At 42.5% G+C, this 19,180-nt stretch overlaps 1 protein-coding gene across 3 annotated transcripts in view; it reads left to right on the top strand.

The window, feature by feature from the left end:
* Positions 1-16,604, top strand: part of DPY19L4 (dpy-19 like 4) — a 37,873-nt gene extending 21,269 nt beyond the window's left edge. For 2 of the 3 annotated variants that reach the window (XM_066623955.1, XM_066623954.1), the window contains exons 9-19: positions 778-909; positions 1,029-1,127; positions 1,736-1,809; positions 3,080-3,238; positions 4,038-4,166; positions 5,711-5,831; positions 7,106-7,162; positions 8,534-8,616; positions 9,440-9,572; positions 10,286-10,444; positions 13,478-16,604. In XM_066623955.1, coding sequence (XP_066480052.1) covers positions 778-909; positions 1,029-1,127; positions 1,736-1,809; positions 3,080-3,238; positions 4,038-4,166; positions 5,711-5,831; positions 7,106-7,162; positions 8,534-8,616; positions 9,440-9,572; positions 10,286-10,444; positions 13,478-13,642 — 1,311 coding nt within the window. In that variant the 3' untranslated portion in view covers positions 13,643-16,604. The remainder of the gene's footprint in view (positions 1-777; positions 910-1,028; positions 1,128-1,735; positions 1,810-3,079; positions 3,239-4,037; positions 4,167-5,710; positions 5,832-7,105; positions 7,163-8,533; positions 8,617-9,439; positions 9,573-10,285; positions 10,445-13,477) is intronic. The other variant, XM_066623956.1, reaches the window with a different exon arrangement.
* Positions 16,605-19,180: the final 2,576 nt, after the last annotated feature.

Below are 19,180 nucleotides of genomic sequence, written 5' to 3'. Positions count from 1 at the left end.
GCCCTAAGAATTTGCAAAATAACCACTGTGGGGGGCCCTTTGAAATTCCATTAAGGGTTTAGAACAGTGATTTTCAATCTTTTTCATCTCATGGCACACTGACAAAGCACTAAGATTGTCAAGACACACCATCAGTTTTTTAACAATTGACACCACACTGACAAGCAGGGGCCCTACTGACAGCAGTGGGCCCCAGTGGCCCTACTAACAAATGGTCCTCCCCTGCAGACCATCCTGCAGACCATCCATGGCACACCAGTGTGCCATGGCATAGTGGTTGAAAATGGCTGGTTTAGAAGGTAGCCAGAACAGGGGTCATAGCTCAGTATTGGAGGCACAGGCTTTGTGTGCACGTGGTTCCAGGTTTAGTCCCCAGTATTATCAGGTAGAGGTTCAGGCACTATAGCTATTGAAGAGAGATGGCCTTTTGTGGGAATGCTTTTATCCTTATTTGAAAAAATCAGACAGGTGTTTGTTGTGCAACGGATAAGGAGGTGAGGGTGGAAAGGCTTTGGAAGCCAAGAGGTGTATCAGGATTTTAATCCACTTCATGATTTCTTTGATAAGATGTGTATCTGTAAATATTTACCCTTTTAAAGAAAAGTTACCTTGTATTATATGGCAGGATAGAAGCCTAACATACTAAAATGTGTTTTAGAAAAGATTAAAATAAATTTTTAAAGAGAAAAAAGGCTGGTCGTAAAAGATAAAGATTGTGTCTTGCTGCTGTGATTCTCCTTCCTTTCAGAGATCTGATCTTTATTCCTCCCTTTACAGATACATGAAGTGTATAAGATCTACCTGTTTTCTCTCTTCCTGGGATATGTTTTACAGTTTGAGAATCCGGCTTTATTAGTATCTCCATTGCTGAGCCTTGTTGCTGCTGCATTGCTTGCAAAATGCCTTCAGGTAATAATTTAGATACCCAATTATGGGCTAGTTCTCCATTTGATAGCTCTGTCTGCATTGACATTTTCCTTTGAGGCTGAACAGACTGAATGTTTAAGAAACATTTCTCTCTTTGGCAGATGAATCTCAAAAAAGGGACACTTTTTTCAAGGATGCTCAAAGTCATTTATTTTTATTTGGTATGCACAATGACAATAACTTTGAATCTTGTTGTGAAGGTAAGGTTCTTTTTTTTTTTTTTTTAAAGCATTTAATTTAATGAAACACAATATCATTTTCATTGTCTTATCAGAAAACCCCAAGTCTTTTCATTTGATATTCTCTCTAATGAAATAGATAATAGATTAAACTGCTGAAGAAACAAGGTATCAGAAAAATAGTCTGGCAAAAAGAAAGCATAAGTTAAAATTCTGTGAGCTTTTGAACCTCACTTGATGCTGGGTACAGGGGTTGGATAAAGGCTGAACTGCACTCTAAAGAATGAGGAAGAAGCTGAGGTGTGGGGATGAAGGGAAAACTAAAAAGGCAGCAGAAACACTATTTGTAAGTTGAGTTTTGACCTTGTTTGTTTGGGCTTTCGGCAGTAATAATCCCACAAAATAATATTATAATATTTTACATTGAAAATAAGATAAAATAATAGAGTAAGGCTAAAACCAGCATTGTCTCTGGTAGAAAGTGTGACATAGATAGATACCTTAAGGATGTTTATCTGATGCAGCTGCGTGACTATTGGCTTTGACAATGACTTGATTGGAAACATGGGTGGGAAAAGCTGTAGAAAAACTGTGCTAATGCAATTTCCTTTTTGTTGTTGTTTTTCCAGACATTCATTCCCCATAAAGAAAATGAACATTTAATGAAAGTTCTTGAAGTAAAATTGGGTTTAAATGCAATTAAGTAAGTCCAGAGTGATAAAAGTGCTAAGTCATAAGCACTAAGTTATGTATGGCACATACATAAGTAGTTATGAGTCATGATTATTGAGGACCATGCTGAGCCAGCCTAAGAAACTAAGGGCCTCATCTTGCAGCAGCTCTCCAGAGCCTCATGCTGTGGCTTTGTAAACTGAGACTGGGAGCACTCTGTTACATTTTGATTTTTGGTATCTTTAGAATGCATGCTTCATGGTACAGAGTGTACAAATCAATTCATGGTACAGAGCCACTTATAAACAGGACTTGATATAGGCTACGATTCTGCAAAAGCATAGAAAAGCCATTGGATGGCTTCATTTCATTTCCTCAGAATCTGTTCTAAGTTTCTAGCTGATTGTGAAGACATGCCTGGAAGCATGCAAGTGACACCTCAGAAGCTAGTAGAATAGCTAAATAAGGGAAGAGGTGCACCTCTTTAAATACTTCCATGACTAGCAGAAGCAGAATAAGTTATGCAAATATACCTAATATTCCAGGTTGCAGAATGTAATTGGCATGGGGCAGAATTGGGTGCAGAACATAGTGCAGAACTGGGCTGGGCAGCCCAGTCCTATCCTGTGATGGAACACGCAGGCCGTCTGGCCTGTGCTGTGTCCAGCACAGGTTAGGAGATGGATCCAGCACAACTCGGAGTAAGGAGATTTTTTTCTCCTTACCCTGTGTTGCATTGCAGCTTGCTGGTGCAAATCCAAGCAGCCCAGTGTAATGCCTGGCTGCTTGGGAGAGGGGCTAGGATCTGGCCCAAGTGCCCGATGCTGGTCCCACCCCCATCTCGGTCCTGGTCTGCCTACCGGCCTGCCTACCACCCATCCTCCCTCACCCCAAAATGCCCCCATTCCACCCTCCCCAACCCACTGCACCAGCTGCCCTCTGTCAGTGCAACCTTACTTTCATCTGGTGGTGCAGAGGCTGGGTTTAGCCTCTGTGAGCCAGTGCATGTTCATACCTTGGCTCAGCCAACTCCTGGGGAAGCATACTCCTTGTGCCAGCCCATCATTGAGTCTGGGTTGCACCCTAAGACTCATACATTGTCTACATTTTTAAAAAAGCATTATTTTTGTTTCAAGGCTATCATTTTTACTACTGTGCAAATTTAATTGGCCACAATTTTTAAACAAGGTATATTGTTATTTGTGTTTATAATGAAAGTGCTGCAGATAGCATAAGCTCTGTCTAACTGGGCAGTCTCATGACCTTTTTGATGTTTTGTTTTTCCTTTACGGCATTCACAGGAACTTCACAATGAACTGGCTCCTTTGTCAAGAGTCTTTTCAGACGCCGTCCCAAGACTTTTTCCTGCGGCTCACTCAGTCCTCACTGTTGCCTTTCTACATCTTAGTTCTAATTATTTGCTTTTTCTCTGTTGGTCAGGCCATCTTTAGGAGAATGAGGTAAGCTGACATTTCATCATTGCTCATGAAAGGTGAGCTTCCAGTTTGGGGGTATACTTCCTGTGCCCCATCTGACCCTCAGTAACAACTTTTTTGGGAGCTGCTTTTGTGAAAGTTTGCTTGTGGGAGGTCAATCCTCTATAAGGACCTTACATGTTAGTTTCTGTATGTAGCTGATTAACTTTCCCTGGGAAATGCCAGTTGCCATGAAAGGGATTCCTGAGCTGTATCCCCCATCCCCCCATGCAAAGAATGTAATTTGTGATGTGTGCATATGTGCATACATAAGTTTGTATGAATACTGATTTCCTTTGATCCTTCCTCCTCCAAAATGTACAGAAATAATTATAGATCTGGGATGTAAAGATAAATTGCATGCAGGCTTGTGCAACAAGTTACATTGAGTGTTGTGGAGAGAATGTGAATGTATGCAGTGACAGAACTGTAGGATTTTGAAATTGTCATCTTTGTATCTTTTATTTGACAAGCAGGGAATGACTTTGTCAAAGCTCCTACTCAAAAGAAAAATACTTCAGATCTGGAGACCTGTGCATGGGTGGGGAGGAGGGGCATTGTGGCAGACATCCCCACTTTGATATATACCTGTGTCTGTGACAGAGTTTGCATACCTTATATGCAGTCATAGCAGTGATGACACCAGAAAAAAAATGTGTGTATTTGTGGCAGCACACAAAGGGCATTTGTGGGAGGGGAGAGGTGAGCTTCATATGGGCTATTTTTAGGTGTCAGTGGACTCTTAATAAACAGGATAAATAATGACTGTCTCTTTTTCCTTCAGATGTCAAAGTGGTGAACCAGCCAATGAAAAAACTACACTTGAGTGCGGAAGGATTGGCGAAAGGCCAGAAGTAGTGTATCATGTATTTCACACAATTTCATTGGGGTTGCTTGCAATGATGATGGAGGGGTAAGTGTGAAAGATTAATTTGTACACTTAATGGTGTGTTTATGCGCCAATGAGGGGCAACAATGTTCCTGAACATGGGAAAGACTTGATCTTGCTTAAGGGACATACTTATGCATGTCTTCTCAGAAGTAAGTCCCATTTATTTCAATGGGACTTACTCCCAGGTAAGTGTGTATAGGATTGAGCCTTTATATGTACATGCAGCCTTTGTTTCCTTCTTTCAGAAGATGAGAGGGAAACAGTTTCAAGACTGATACCAGTGGTTGGCTCAAATAGCTTTAATTGCCAAGCAGTTGGTTTTAGTTCAGTTTCATGCAGGAGTCTCTTTTTGGCCCTGTATTCTGGGAAGCTCTTCAAACAGGTCTTGTCACTATCATTTTGTTAATCTCTTAGTGTTGCTGGCAAATGTTTCAGGAAGCTTTTTGTAGCTGCAGTGGGTTGTTCTGAAGCAGCGGGAGCTCCTCCTGCAAAAGTAAACATAAAATAAAGGCTTTTTGTACAACAGTCTCTCATTATAAAATTGTCAGAATCAGTATATCTGCTCTGTGTTAGTGGCTTTTTGGTCATCTTATGCTGTGTTTCCATCGTAGTTTCATACTAGATAGGCCACTTTGTCAAATGGGTCCCTTGTCAAATACACAAAGGCCATGTTAACCTGAAGGTTTAGCAAATGCCCTTTCAGAATTCCTCCAATGCAAGCTGGTTATGAAGTAAACAAAGTGAAGAACCAAGAGGCAAATGTACTACTCTTTTAAAGAGCATTTATTCCTGACTTCTGTATTGTTTGTTCATGTGAGTGTTACAGGAGTCCACTCTGTCCTCTGTAAAGAGATTGGCTTCTTGCGCTACAGGCAATAGAACCAGGAAGAACTGTGGGATATTCCATTACTGAGCCTTTGCCAGGGATGTGGATGCATAACTGCAGCCAGGATTCAACCTGACATGAACAGCTGTGTACCAGCACTTAAGAGCTTTTAAGCTCTCCCTTTCAAATGGCAACCTCCTGCACCCATAGTGGAGGACCCTCGGAAGTGGCTCCCCATAAAGAACAAAGTGATGATTTCCAAAGGAATTTTGCATAAGAAACTGCCTTGTACCATTGGTCCATCTAGATAATCTGTTCATGAGTATTTTCTGCATACACGTGGGGGGAGGGGGAGAATTGGAGCTCATTTATTATGTACTCCTGTTCTTAAATTGGATGAATGCAGAAGCAAGCTGCCCACTCATGAAAAACCAAACACTGTTTATGTTCAAATGAAAATTGACTTTGGAGACTCCTCTGTATGCACTGATAGGCCCTGACAGTGTTTAAGTCTAATGGAAGCCCATACAGAAATAATTTGCTGGATGGTGCAGGAAGCTAGTTGTAGTATTGCTGTAGTGATCACCTTGTAGTTTTTGATGGCTCCTTAACATTTTGAGTAATTAATAGGCTTAAGCAGAGGATATTCAGAAGTGACTATGAAGTGAGTTGCTTTTATAATTTGTCTGTAATAACAATATGCAGTGTCATCTTTTGGCTTCATGTCATGGCTTTCTAGGATGAAGTACCTGTGGACTCCCTATGTGTGCATGCTTGCAGCGTTTGGGGTTTGCTCTCCTGAGCTCTGGATGACGCTTTTCAAGTGGCTCCGACTGAAAGCCGTACATCCTGTCTTACTGGTGAGTGAGCCCATCAAAAATTGTATAAATTAGACATTTAAAACAAACAAGAAAAAGAAACATCAAAGGATAGAAAAAGTCCAAAGCTATATTCCGCTGCAGGACATAGCAATTCAGCAATTTAGGACATAGCAAGTCATGATCTTGCCTCTGGGGATACATTAATGAATTGACTTCACTGTGCCAAAACGGTAAGGGGGGAAAATTGCGGGGGGGGGGGGGATTGGTGAATACCAGAAAAACCTGCACCTTTTTCTCTCCCCTCCATAATATCATTTTTAGTGTGGGAGTGATGGGGGGACTGAACAGTCTTTTCCCTTCAACAAGTGCTGCAGTGAGCATCTCCTAAAACCTTCATAAGCATGAGCCTAAAGATATTGGCGTTTTTACCTTTGCTTCTGAAATAGACTAAGCTTGCATTTCCTCTTAAGCAAAGCTTCCTTTCATCTGCAACTTGCCCTGTGAGGGATAGGATATAGCGCTGTAAGGGAGTTATGGGAGACTTCTGCAAAGAAAATCTTGTGGATGAGGCATGTTTGCAGAATTGTGACAACATTGGAGAAAGTTGTATGCATGTGTAGTCCCTATGAGGAGAGAAATACTTGTTTGTAATACTCAGCGGTTCCCAAAGTCCAACTCAGATGTTGGAACCACTGTGAGCTGTTGCAGGGGCAGGGCGGGAGGCCCCAATAGTGCCGCAGTGTTGTGGCACTGCAGGAACCCAGGTACATCCCCACGTACCTGGAGTGACCTGCAGCCTCCTGGGCTGTCCTGTCCTGGAGGCTTGCAGCCTCCTCCACGACCTTCCCCATGGCTGCAGTGAGCTCCGTTCTGCTTTCAGAGCTCAGTTCCGTTTTGTACGACTGCAAACCACACATGAGTGCCGAGAACAGAATGGAGCTCGTTGCAGCCACACGGAGGGTCGTGGAGGCTCCACCCCCCCCGGGAGGCTGCAGGATATGCCCAGGTACATGGGGATGTCCCTGGATTCCCGCAGTGCAGTGATCGCTGCAGTGCTGCCAGGGACACATTCTTGGGCCACTCCCTTTAAGGGGGAATGGCCCATTTTTGGTTCCTAATAGTGGGTCATAACCCACACTTTGGAAACCACTGCTGTATCTATCTTTTACATTTACTTGAACAGAGTTAAAATTACATTCCACATACTGCAGTCTGTAGTCAGCTTTAATAACTGTGCAGTGCAGATATGAAAGCATCCAGGTTACAAATAAAGAGGAACTCATCTTTTATTCTGTATGTGTTCAACATTTCAGGCTCTCATTCTGAGCATGGCAGTTCCTACTATCATAGGCTTCAGTCTATGGAAGGAGGTAAGAAGATAACCTGCTAGCAGTTATTTACTAACTAGTTACGGTAATTGGAAAAAGGTGTCTTGATGAGGGAAGATGCATGCCTTTTCTATATTGCTGTCTTTGTTCTAAGACAAAGCTCCTAAGCCAGGGCTTTTCAGACTGGGGCATTGCCTCTTCCCCCTTAAGGGGTGGGGGCAGCAAGGAGGCGAGACAGCGAAGTGATCCCCAGGGGCTTGGCTGTACTTACCAGAGCCTCCAGAGCCTCCTGCAGCTTGTGCAACCATCTGCAGGGCTCCCTGCAGCTTAAGAAGTGAAAGTGGAGCGATCGTGCTCCACTTCCAGTTTTGAGGAGGTGGGACATGATTGCTCCACTTTTGCTTCTTAAGCTTCAGGGTGCAGGGCTCCCCACAACCCTGGGAGGCTGCAGGAGGCTCTGGTAAGTACAGCCAAGCCCCTGCAGCCTCCTGAGTGAAGTGATCCTGGGGATCACGTCACTGCCTTGCCCCTGCAAGGACATAGAGCAGCTCAAACTCTCCCAGAGTTTGAAAGCCGCTGCCCTAAGCAAAAAATCTACACTGAAATAGTGGCAGCAGCATGGTTTGGCCACTAGATGGCACTGCAAGTTTAAAATACAAATCAATTTGATCTGCTCCCAAAAACTGCATTTGGTGTCATGGTGAAGAGCCTCAACAAAACACATATTTACAAAACATGTTGTCAGTAAGCTGGTAGGAATTTTAGAGGGAGTATTGGAGTTGGTTGGATATATTATAGAAATTAGAATACAACTATAATATAATATTATATTACAGTGGTTCCCAAACCTTTCCTGGCCGCCACCCACCTCAACCTCTGTGGTGGGTTGTAATCTGATGCTCAATATTCTACTGCAAAGCACGTTTGGGAGTCTACGAGGCCACTTCTGGACTGTGCTGGAGACCACTCCATTGGTCCCAGAAGTTGCAACCACAAACTGGAAGTCACTTCCAGATGCTTCTGTGAGGGATTTTGGGGCCCGTGGAGGCCCAAGGAGTCGGTCGCAGGCCTGGGATGACCCAGAAGTGGCCTCCTAGGCTCCCAAAAGTGATTGGTGGTGGAACATTGAGCATCTGGTTGAAACCCACCTCACATTGGGTCACATTGGGTCACATTGGGTCACATTACATCAGTTTGAGAAACATACTTATAATTACAGAAGAATAAAGTCTGTTGTGTGATACAGTTCGCTTTGATACAAGCCAGACTAATAGTGTAGGGAACAAATCCTGAACATTTATGGCATTGACTTGATGGTAAAACCAGAAAGGCATCTTCAGTGCTGTTTCCTGCACCATTTAAAGTTGTGTAATTTCTCTTCCCACAGTTCATAACCTTGCTGCTTCCTTTTAGTTTTTTCCTAGGCTAATGGCAGAACTTTCAGAACTGCAGGAGTTCTATGATCCTGACACAGTAGGACTCATGACCTGGATAAAGTAAGTGTCCCATGTTGCATACTGCTTCTGTCTTCTCTTGCTGCAGAATATTTATGTTATCTTAGCTGTGATTCACAACAGATGCTTATCACACACTGTTGTTTATGTGTCCATCCCAGCTCTTTGGTGTCTGCTTGGTTAGAGACTTTGCACATACTATTTTCCTTTTGGGGTTGCTACTAGAAGCCAAATAAATACATAATATGAATTAATTATAGATTGTTGAATCAGTTTAAATTTGCATTTGGGTAAAATTGACAGTTCTTGGATCACAGAGCTTATGGTCCTTTTTTTTTTTTTTTTAATGATTTTGGCATGTGTTGTAAGAGGCCTTGCCTTACAAGAAGTGTTTTATCCCATAATGGATGGAAGTGAGAATGTCTACCCTAAGACAGCACTTGCCATCTGCAGTATAAGTACTTGTATTGAAAATAGTAATTTCTATGTTTAAAAATCTCCCTAATTAATAAAGGGACACTTATTTTGTTGGTTAAGTTTATATCCCATCTTTCATGATGGAACTTAAGGTAGAGTATAGAAAGTTCCCAGATACATCCCTGTCCAGGCACTTGTCAGACCCAGATCTGCTTTGCTTCAACAAGTTTCAGATTATGCAGAATGTTCTTCCAACATTTTAACCACATCAGTTCTCTCTTGTGTAACTTCAGTTGAATGTGCAAAATCCCAATGCATCTTTATCATAGGTTAAAAATGCTGGTGCTTGCATTGCAACTGCTTAGGAGCTTTACAAACCAGCACGAATCATGACTGTAGGCAACATGAATGTATTGAATACATGAGAGGGCATATTGTCATTTTGCAGAAGACAGGCTCCTGTTGCTGCTGTATTTGCTGGTAGCCCACAGCTAATGGGTGTGATCAAATTGTGTACTGGATGGATGGTGACAAATCTGCCCTTATATAATGATGAGGACTTGCAGAAGAGAAATGAAAATGTGAGTGTGTCTTTTTCTATAACTTGTACAGCATTTCTGACAACCCAAGTAATTTTTAGACATCTCATGATAATTTTTATCATGAGAGAGGTTGCTATTGTTCCTGTTTTTGCAGAGAGGAAAATGAGAGTAAAAGTTACCATAGGCTGATAGGACTTAAACTCAAACACAGGTTTGCAAGCAACACTTTGGGTATAATCTAGAGGAGATTAAGCATGTCCTAGGCACACTTAAATGGGAATAACTTCTTTGAACACAGTTGGACTTGTTTCTGCATAAAGATTCATAGAATTGTGCATCTTAAATCTCCTGGCAGTCAATTAACAGTGCACCCCTGTGTCTGTCATCTGAGTTGAAAGTCCCATTGACAGCAGCTCAAGTACTGAAATGTATTCTTAAAATTCTGCTTGACCCTTTCTGTTACACCTAATTGAAAGTAAGCTCCGCTGAAATCAATGGGGCTTGTGTAGGTGTGCAGGCATTGGTTGCAATGATTTTAACTGGATTTAGATACTCCTAACTTACTGTAGCTTGCACTCTTTATCTCATTGAGCCAGAGTACTTATGGATTTGCATATGCAATTCAGTTGTCATTTTTCATGTGCAAATGCAATGTGGAAGTATCATCACAATAAATGCAGTTGAGTTCTTGCTTTTGTTTGTATCACATATGTGTGTATGAAATATTTTGTTAAAATGTTTTAAACCTGCAGATTTTTCAGATCTATTCTAAAAGATCAGCAGAGGATATTTATAAGGTACTTGCATCATACAAAGCCACCTACTTGATTATAGAGGATTCAATTTGCAATGAGGTGGGTCCTGTGAGAGGCTGCCGGGTCAAAGATTTATTGGACATTGCCAATGGCCATGTAAGTAAAAATTGGACTTCTTCCAAATTTTGGCTATGAGCAAGATTATATTACTTTCAGAAGGAATAAAATAAATTTTGCATAATTGATGACTTTGCCATTAATAACTAATATAGCACCATTTAATGGATGGGACTGAGTATGGATGGGACAGCTATTCTTTTGAGAAACCACAAGAAACCATATCCACCTACTCCAAGGAGACATCCAGCCTGCTCCAAAGCTGCACTGGATACAGCGGAGGCCATGTGACCTGCCGGGCCAGCACAGCTTAGGATTGGGTTGTAACTATTGTATTTTCCTGAGCTCTCATTCTTGTTTGGAAACCTTTCTTCCATGCTTTGGAATAGATCTTTGTGCCAGATTTAACTACCTTTTCCATCCATGCCAATAAATGAAATCTTTTTGACAGGAGAAAGTAGTGCTGATTTAGATATACTTTTCAGTTAATAACTTCACAAAGTGGTTTGCATAACAAAAGAAACTTTAAAAATTGTTTCCTGTCCCAAAGGTGCTCACATTCTTACTTTTTTCCCCATTTTTTAAGATACAGGGAAGTTAGACCAAGTGTGGATATATTTTATAAATGCACATATCTTTCATGATTGTTCATTTGTGTCATATTTAGATTGCAATGTTTCATGCTGTAGTTGCAATGTCATTGTAAATATGTTCAATTACTGAGGACTGCATCAGGGAAAAGGCAATTATTTGATATTATCCTAGTTTGCATAGAATTTTCTCAAACGGGATGGTTTTCCCAAGGTGTTAATGAACTACAGTATTCTTGCTTTTAGAAACTTTTGCTCTAAGATTTTTTTTTTCCACCGAAACTGTTAAATCTATAATATTGCTGATTAATCTCTATTATTATGAGATTAAAAATGTACAAAAGGGCCCAATCCTATTCTTCTCAATTCCAGCCGTATGTGTGTACTGCCGGCTCTGGGTGTCACAAATGTGCTGTAAAGCACATTTGCTGCATCTGGGGAGGAGGGAGTGCTGGCGCTGGGCCAGTGCCAAGTCGGCACTGGACCTCAGCTCTGGGAGGACACCGGCAATGAGCCGCTGGCAGTAAGTAGCACCACAAGGTGGTGGACTGCCTTCCTGGGTCAGGGGGGAGGCGTTCTGAGTTGGAGGAGGGACCAACCTGGGAGGGGGGTGGGACTGGTGGAGACTTCCTTCACCGGATCCTATGCTCTTCGTTGGGCTACAAGGCCTGACATGGGGCTTCTCAAGTCTGCACCAGCAAAATAGCTGGCACAGACTCAAGTAGCCCCATTGGGGGAACAAAAGTCCCCTTCCCCTGAGGAGATCTCTAGCAGCCTCCCTGGCCCTGCTGAATGCAGCAGTAACTATTCTGGCGGTGCCAGGGGGTTTAGGATTTGGCTATATGTTAACGATAAGAGCATAAGAACATAAGAACAGTCCCACTGGATCAGGCCATAGGCCCATCTAGTCCAGCTTCCTGTATCTCACAGCAGCCCACCAAATGCCCCAGGGAGCACACCAGATAACAAGAGACCTCATCCTGGTGCCCTCTCCTACATCTGGCATTCTGACTTAACCCATTCCTAAAATCAGGAGGTTGCGCATACACATCATGGCTTGTACCCCATAATGGATTTTTCCTCCAGAAACTCGTCCAATCCCCTTTTAAAGGCGTCTAGGCTAGACGCCAGCACCACATCCTGTGGCAAGGAGTTCCACAGACCGACCACGCGCTGAGTAAAGAAATATTTTCTTTTGTCTGTCCTAACCCGCCCAACACTCAATTTTAGTGGATGTCCCCTGGTTCTGGTATTATGTGAGAGTGTAAAGAGCATCTCCCTATCCACTCTGTCCATCCCCTGCATAATTTTGTATGTCTCAATCATGTCCCCCCTCAAGCGTCTCTTTTCTAGGCTGAAGAGGCCCAAACGCCGTAGCCTTTCCTCATAAGGAAGGTGCCCCAGCCCCGTAATCATCTTAGTCGCTCTCTTTTGCACCTTTTCCATTTCCACTATGTCTTTTTTGAGATGCGGCGACCAGAACTGGACACAATACTCCAGGTGTGGCCTTACCATCGATTTGTACAACGGCATTATAATACTAGTCGTTTTGTTCTCAATACCCTTCCTAATGATCCCAAGCATAGAATTGGCCTTCTTCACTGCCGCCGCACATTGGGTCGACACTTTCATCGACCTGTCCACCACCACCCCAAGATCTCTCTCCTGATCTGTCACAGACAGCTCAGAACCCATCAGCCTATATCTAAAGTTTTGATTTTTTGCCTCAATGTGCATGACTTTACACTTACTGACATTGAAGCGCATCTGCCATTTTGCTGCCCATTCTGCCAGTCTGGAGAGATCCTTCTGGAGCTCCTCACAATCACTTCTGGTCTTTACCACTCGGAAAAGTTTGGTGTCGTCTGCAAACTTAGCCACTTCACTGCTCAACCCTGTCTCCAGGTCATTTATGAAGAGGTTGAAAAGCACCGGTCCCAGGACAGATCCTTGGGGCACACCGCTTTTCACCTCTCTCCATTGTGAAAATTGCCCATTGACACCCACTCTCTGCTTCGTGGCCTCCAACCAGTTCTCAATCCACGAGAGGACCTGTCCTCTAATTCCCTGACTGTGGAGTTTTTTCAGTAGCCTTTGGTGAGGGACCGTGTCAAACGCCTTCTGAAAGTCCAGATATATAATGTCCATGGGTTCTCCCGCATCCACATGCCTGTTGACCTTTTCAAAGAATTCTATAAGGTTTGTGAGGCAAGACTTACCCTTACAGAAGCCATGCTGACTCTCCCTCAGCAAGGCCTGTTCGTCTATGTGTTTTGAGATCCTATCTTTGATGAGGCATTCCACCATCTTACCCGGTATGGATGTTAGGCTGACCGGCCTATAGTTTCCCGGGTCCCCCCTCTTTCCCTTTTTAAAAATAGGCGTGACATTTGCTATCCTCCATTTGTGATCTGTTTCAGAATATTTATTGCCTCAGAGTTATATGAATTTTTTTTTTTTTTGCTGGCTTTCTTTTTTCCAGGTGTATTATGAAGAAAATGACAGCTATGGCTACTCAAAATATGGCCGATTTTGTCAGGAGATCAAAATGAACTATTCTCCATATGTGAACTACTTCACTAGAGTATACTGGAACAGGTCTTACTTCGTATATAAAATCAACACTGTGATATCGTTCCAGTCCTGAGAGCTCTTGGAAACGTTTCCTTTTTGCAGATTGACTTTGTGTGCAGAATTTTTAAATGGGTTGAGATTATTTTATGAAACATTCTTTTATATTGCATATACAGTGTACACGCACACATTCTGCACATTACTTGCTTTACTCAACTGGAATACTGCAGGCTTATTGCAGCACAGCACATGAGAGAAATATGTTCAGGACCATGAAAATACTGACCAGTGTTACAAGATACAACAGTCTTCCATGTTTGAAAATACCTCTCTCCAGCTTTTCAAATTTAATGTTCTTGTTTTCATGTGCATTGATTTTCTGTTGTCATCTTCATTATTGTCGACTGGATTGATTTTATTCTGGTAAATGCAGAAGAAGAAAAAAGACCTGCAAGCACGCTGGATGTGATCTAGAAACTATGCACCTATTTCTGAGGTTCCTTTGATCTGTTTTGGAAGCTACCCTGGGCTCCCACTAAATGTTTCAGGGAAGTTTTAAAAAGGGGCTTAGCTTTGATTCAGAAGGCTGCTGAAGATTAACAGAAGGGGGATATATGCAGGTTATCCCTTTCCTTAGTAATCACTTAGTAATCACAGCTGTTGATTGTAATCTGCTTTCTGTTCAAGCTGTTGGCAGATCCTTCATCTGATTTTTTTAATGGAGCTATATATAGCCTATATTTGACAGGAAAAAAACAAACTTGTATCTGAGATGGCAATGCACACAGCTGAATATGTGTCTTTTCTGATATAAATAGTCAGATATAAATAGTATCTAAAATAAGAGTTTGAGCTTATGTATAATTTTCATTGAAAAATGTCTAGATCACATTGTATGTCTTAAGTGAATACACCTATCTTTGTATGAAGACCAGTTTATTTATTACAATTAACAAGTCAATTCCTAAACAAGAAAAGGCTGAAAATCAAGGAGGTTTCACATCACTACTTTGCAAGATTTCAGCCATTTCATGAGACTGCCTATTTAATTTGACTAATTGTTTTATCAAGTTGGCTTAGTTATAGTCTTGCAGATTTATGCAAATTAGAGTCTAAGACTCACACTCTGAACACCAGACTGGTACAAACAGCATGCTGTGTGTTCAGTTGAACAAATATTGCTATGGTCCATCTTCAGTTATTAAAATACCTGTTTTCTTTTTTGTGGTGGTATTTCTCACTGCATCTTGTTATCTTATGTAAGTATTGCTTCTCTTTCTGCCTTTTCCTTGGAGCTTGCTCCTTCAATCCTGAAACAGCAGGGTTTGGGATTTTTTTTTTTTTTTAAGTGTGGGCTGTGAACACATGTAGCTGTTGGAAAGCATTCTGTCCAAAGACCAGAACTGAAATTCTTCTGTTGACTTCATCTACATAAACATGAATGACCCTGCACAGCAAGAGAACAGCACAATCTATGTGTACAATCTATACTTACTTACTCAGAGGGAAGTCCCATTCAGCTTGGTAGGAATTACTCCCATGAAGGTGTGCATAGGATTGCAGCCTTATTATGTGTATGTTTGATCACCTGCTTGATATGTGGTTTTTATTGATAGGCTAATAATCAGTGCTGAGCTTGCAGGTCAAACCAACTTGGATGCAAGACTTCAAAAATACTTCATTACTGAAAATGTCTGATTAGTCATCTTACGTTTGTTAAATTGAGGCTGAAGAACTGTCTGGCATGGGGAAATCAATTTAAATCCAGTCATAATTTTAAATCCTAGTGGGGTTGTAATTTTGTTGGTAGTTATTTAGGTATTTTGTAGAGCTGGATGACTTGATGTAAAATAGCCTTATAACCGCTGTAGCCTTGAGATGCATTCATTTGGGGAATGTCTATCTGTGTGAGTGTTTTTTGTTTTGTATACAATGAACTTAGACATTCTGTTTCTGCTCAAATGCATTTATGCCTCTGCACTGATTTTTATTTCTGTTTCTGTAGTAAATTACAAAAATTGCACTTATCTCTGAATCTGCAAGGGAAATTAACTTTTCAGTATTAATTTTACTGATATAAATGTTGCTGCTTTTGCCTTCTTTTTTTTTAAAGCTCTTCTAGACCCAGTCTGTAATATTACCATTGTGTACGAGTATTTCCTTTGATTTATATAGGCCTCCACATCTCTTTCAAACATGGAGGTTGAAGAGCAGCATCAATTTAACTGGTCTGCACCCTAATAGAATGCTCTTAGTAGTTTTTGTACCAATTCATTTGAAGCAGCCTCTAATGTTCATGAACACTGTTTCTAACTATTGCACTCCTGGGGAGGGGGGCTGAATTGCCCTAGCAGCTTCAGTCTTAGTAGCTGTTCATTTCAGCTCCTGAAATGGGCTCCCTTTTGAGCTCTGCTGAATGTGTAGAGGATTTAGATACATGTGTTTACCAGTTACAAGGCCAATCCACACAATGAAGATAAATTTGCCTTCTGAACGGTAATATAGTGCATAAGTTTACCCCCAACCTAAGCAGTGAAATTGCTTACTGTGTCCCATTGATTCTGTTTGATGAGAATTGAAAACTGACAGGTTTCAAGTTAAGCCTCCAAATATTATTACAATATTTGAATTTAAGGCTCTTCAGAGAGCAATTTGGAGAGCAATAATTTTAAAAAGCATTACACTATTTTATTTTTCCACAGGAAACAATAGCAAAGCAAAGAAACAGCAAATCTCATGCTGGGTGTTGGCTAGATTGTTCAACAGCCAGAAAAGAGGGATGAAAGTTCTGATTTCTCTTCTCCCCCCCCCCCCTTGCAGCATTTCTCTACAGTCCTGGAGGATTTCAGAGGTGTAATACAATTTAGGCATCTTGTAAGCATTGCCCTAAGCAGGAATTAATCACAGATGCATACTATGGTTTTAAAGAAAGAAGAAATATCTGTAGTTTTGTTTATTTCTAAATGGAAACATTCCAACCTCCTGCTGTCAATGTGCCTTGTGAATTTTTATTAAAGAAACAAACACAAACCTCACTCAATTTGTAGGTATTTTTGTGTGTTAACACATACACTTGAATGGGTGGGGTCTTGCCTTGAGAAGGAAGAATACTTCTAGCTAAGATTTTGGTGAATGAACAAGTTCATCCAGGAGAGAGAAGATTCCGTGGAACCAGACTCTTAAGGGCTTTATAAGTCAAAATCAGCAATAGCGTAGCTAGGGGGCAAAACGGGAAGTACTGCAGGCATCTTCTGAGTATTGCCATCACTTCCCTGAATGGCTCAGACAGTGAGTGGGAGGGGCAGTTTACATGGTGTGTTGTGGCGCTTGCAGTACTTACTGTTTTGTTCCCCCTCTGGCTATGCTACTGAAAATCAGCCTGTTCCCTGCACAAGTTAGAATGCTATCTAGACATTCCAATATGTTCATGAATGCGAGTTCCTCTAGCCACATTATGCTGAACCGTCTGAGTTCTTCAAAGGTAGTTCCATTTAAGGGCATTATAATAGTTAATCTAGACATGACCAGGGTGTGGACAACTCTTATCGAATTACTTCATATGTTCCAGGGCTCAGAACTAGCATTAAAACAGATTCTGGAGCTCAAGTTAAGCTCTGCCTATCACCCAGAAAAGACAGAAACACAAAATGAGGAGAAGGTCGCTCAGGAGCAAAAGACATGCTTTGCATTAGAAAGTTTCCAGATTCAATCTCTGGTATCTCCAGGGAGAAAATGTTTTGGGGAGGAGCAAAGTCAGTGCAAAATTTTGAGGTCCCTTGAACATAAACCCAGCCATCTGTCACATACACGTCATTCCACACACACACACACCCCAAATTTGGCCAGGAGCTGAGGGGGAGCTTCCTACACACCATTGATTGATTGATTTGATTTGTAATCTGCCTTTCTCCCCAGAGGGCACCCAAGGCAGCTAACAACATTTAAAAGTCATAAAATACATAAAAACAACAACAATAAAATAAACTAGCAACAATAAAATAAGCAGTAAAAACAATTGTTAAAAGCAGCAATCAGGCATCAAAGTCTTGCTGAAATAGACGTCTTCGGACCTCGCCAGAAGGTTAATAATGAAGGAGCTGTTTGTAACTCTAAGGGGAGGGAATTCCACAATACAGGCGCCACCAATGAGAAGGCCCTGTTTCTGGCCGCCATCCCCCTCACCTCTCTTAATGGCGGCACAACCAACAGGGCCCCCTCTGATGACCGAATAGGACAGGCTGGACTATACGGAAGAAGGCAGTCTCTCAAATACGTTGGTCCCAAACTGTTTAGGGCTTTAAAGGTCAAAACCAGCACATGGCTGATTAGATCTGCCTGGGAGGGACTGGCCAAGTGGACAGAGGGGGTACCCTTGTAATGGCATGTACCTCACACTCCAAAGGTACCCTTGTAATGGGCCCTAACCTGTGTCCAGTTGGATCTGTCATGAGTCTTCCTCCACCGTTGCTCAAGACGCCTACCCTGCTGCTTCATCATTCATAGCTCCTCAGTAAACCAAGGAGCCACTTTGACTCTGCTAGCTGGGAAGCGCCACTCAGGAGCAATCTCATCCACAGCCTTGGTCATCTCTGTGTTCCAAAGATCAACCAGTGCCTCAGATGAGACAGTGGCCTTGGCAGCAGGAAAATCCCCCAGAGCCCTCAGGAAACCATTCAGATCCATCAGTCTTTGGGGGTGGACCATACAATAAGGTTCTCCACCTCTGCAGAGGCAGGAGGCCGCAACAAGTCTAAACCTTACCAGGAAGTGATCTGTACATGACAATGGAGTGATCTTGATCTCCTCCACATCCAGATCACCATCCCTTTGCCCAGACACAAACACCAGGTCTAATGTGTCCAGCCTCATGGTTTGGGGTAGAGATCTTTTGTGACAGGCCCATGGTTGCCATGGCGGCCATGAAATCCTGAGCTGCGCCTACATCTGGGGCCCCGGCAGCACACTGAAGTCCTCCAACACCAATAGGTGGGGGGCCTCCAATGCAATGTCCAAGATCAACCTAAGCAGCTCAGGTAGTGAGACTGTTGGGCAGCAAGGCGGACAGTACAACAACAGAATCCCAATCCTGTCCCGCCCTTCCAATGTGTCATACAGACACTCAAACCCAGTGAATTGCTGGACAGGGCTCCTGGCAAGGGAGATGGAATCCCGATAGACTATTGTGACCCGCCCTCCCCGTCCCTGCAGTTGTGGCTGCTGCACTACCCGGAAACCTGGTGGACAAAGCTGGGAAAGATTCACTCCTTCTGCTTCATCCAACCAGGTCTCTGTGATACATGCCAGATCAGCATTCTCACCCAGGATTAAATCCTGGATAAAACAGGTTTCATTATTTACTGACCTGGCATTTAGAAGCAGCAGTTTCAGACCCAGGGCACTACTGCCAAGGCCCCCAGTCATCAGAAAGCTGGAGGGAAGGCTGGAAAGAGGGACAATTTGTCTACGGTGGTCCCTCCTTCCCCTAGAACGGCCAGCCCTCCCTCCACCACCATATCTTCCACGGTCACTCTATTGATGGTGTGCCATCACTAGCAGCAGAGCAAAAAACTTTGTTCACTGCACTTGCTCCTTCCCCCTCCCATTGCCTTGT

The sequence above is a fragment of the Tiliqua scincoides genome, chromosome 4, assembly GCF_035046505.1.
Source record: "Tiliqua scincoides isolate rTilSci1 chromosome 4, rTilSci1.hap2, whole genome shotgun sequence".
Lineage (NCBI taxonomy): Eukaryota > Metazoa > Chordata > Lepidosauria > Squamata > Scincidae > Tiliqua > Tiliqua scincoides.
The sequence above is the reverse complement of the archived record's forward strand: the minus strand, read 5'-3'. Positions and strand labels throughout refer to the sequence as shown.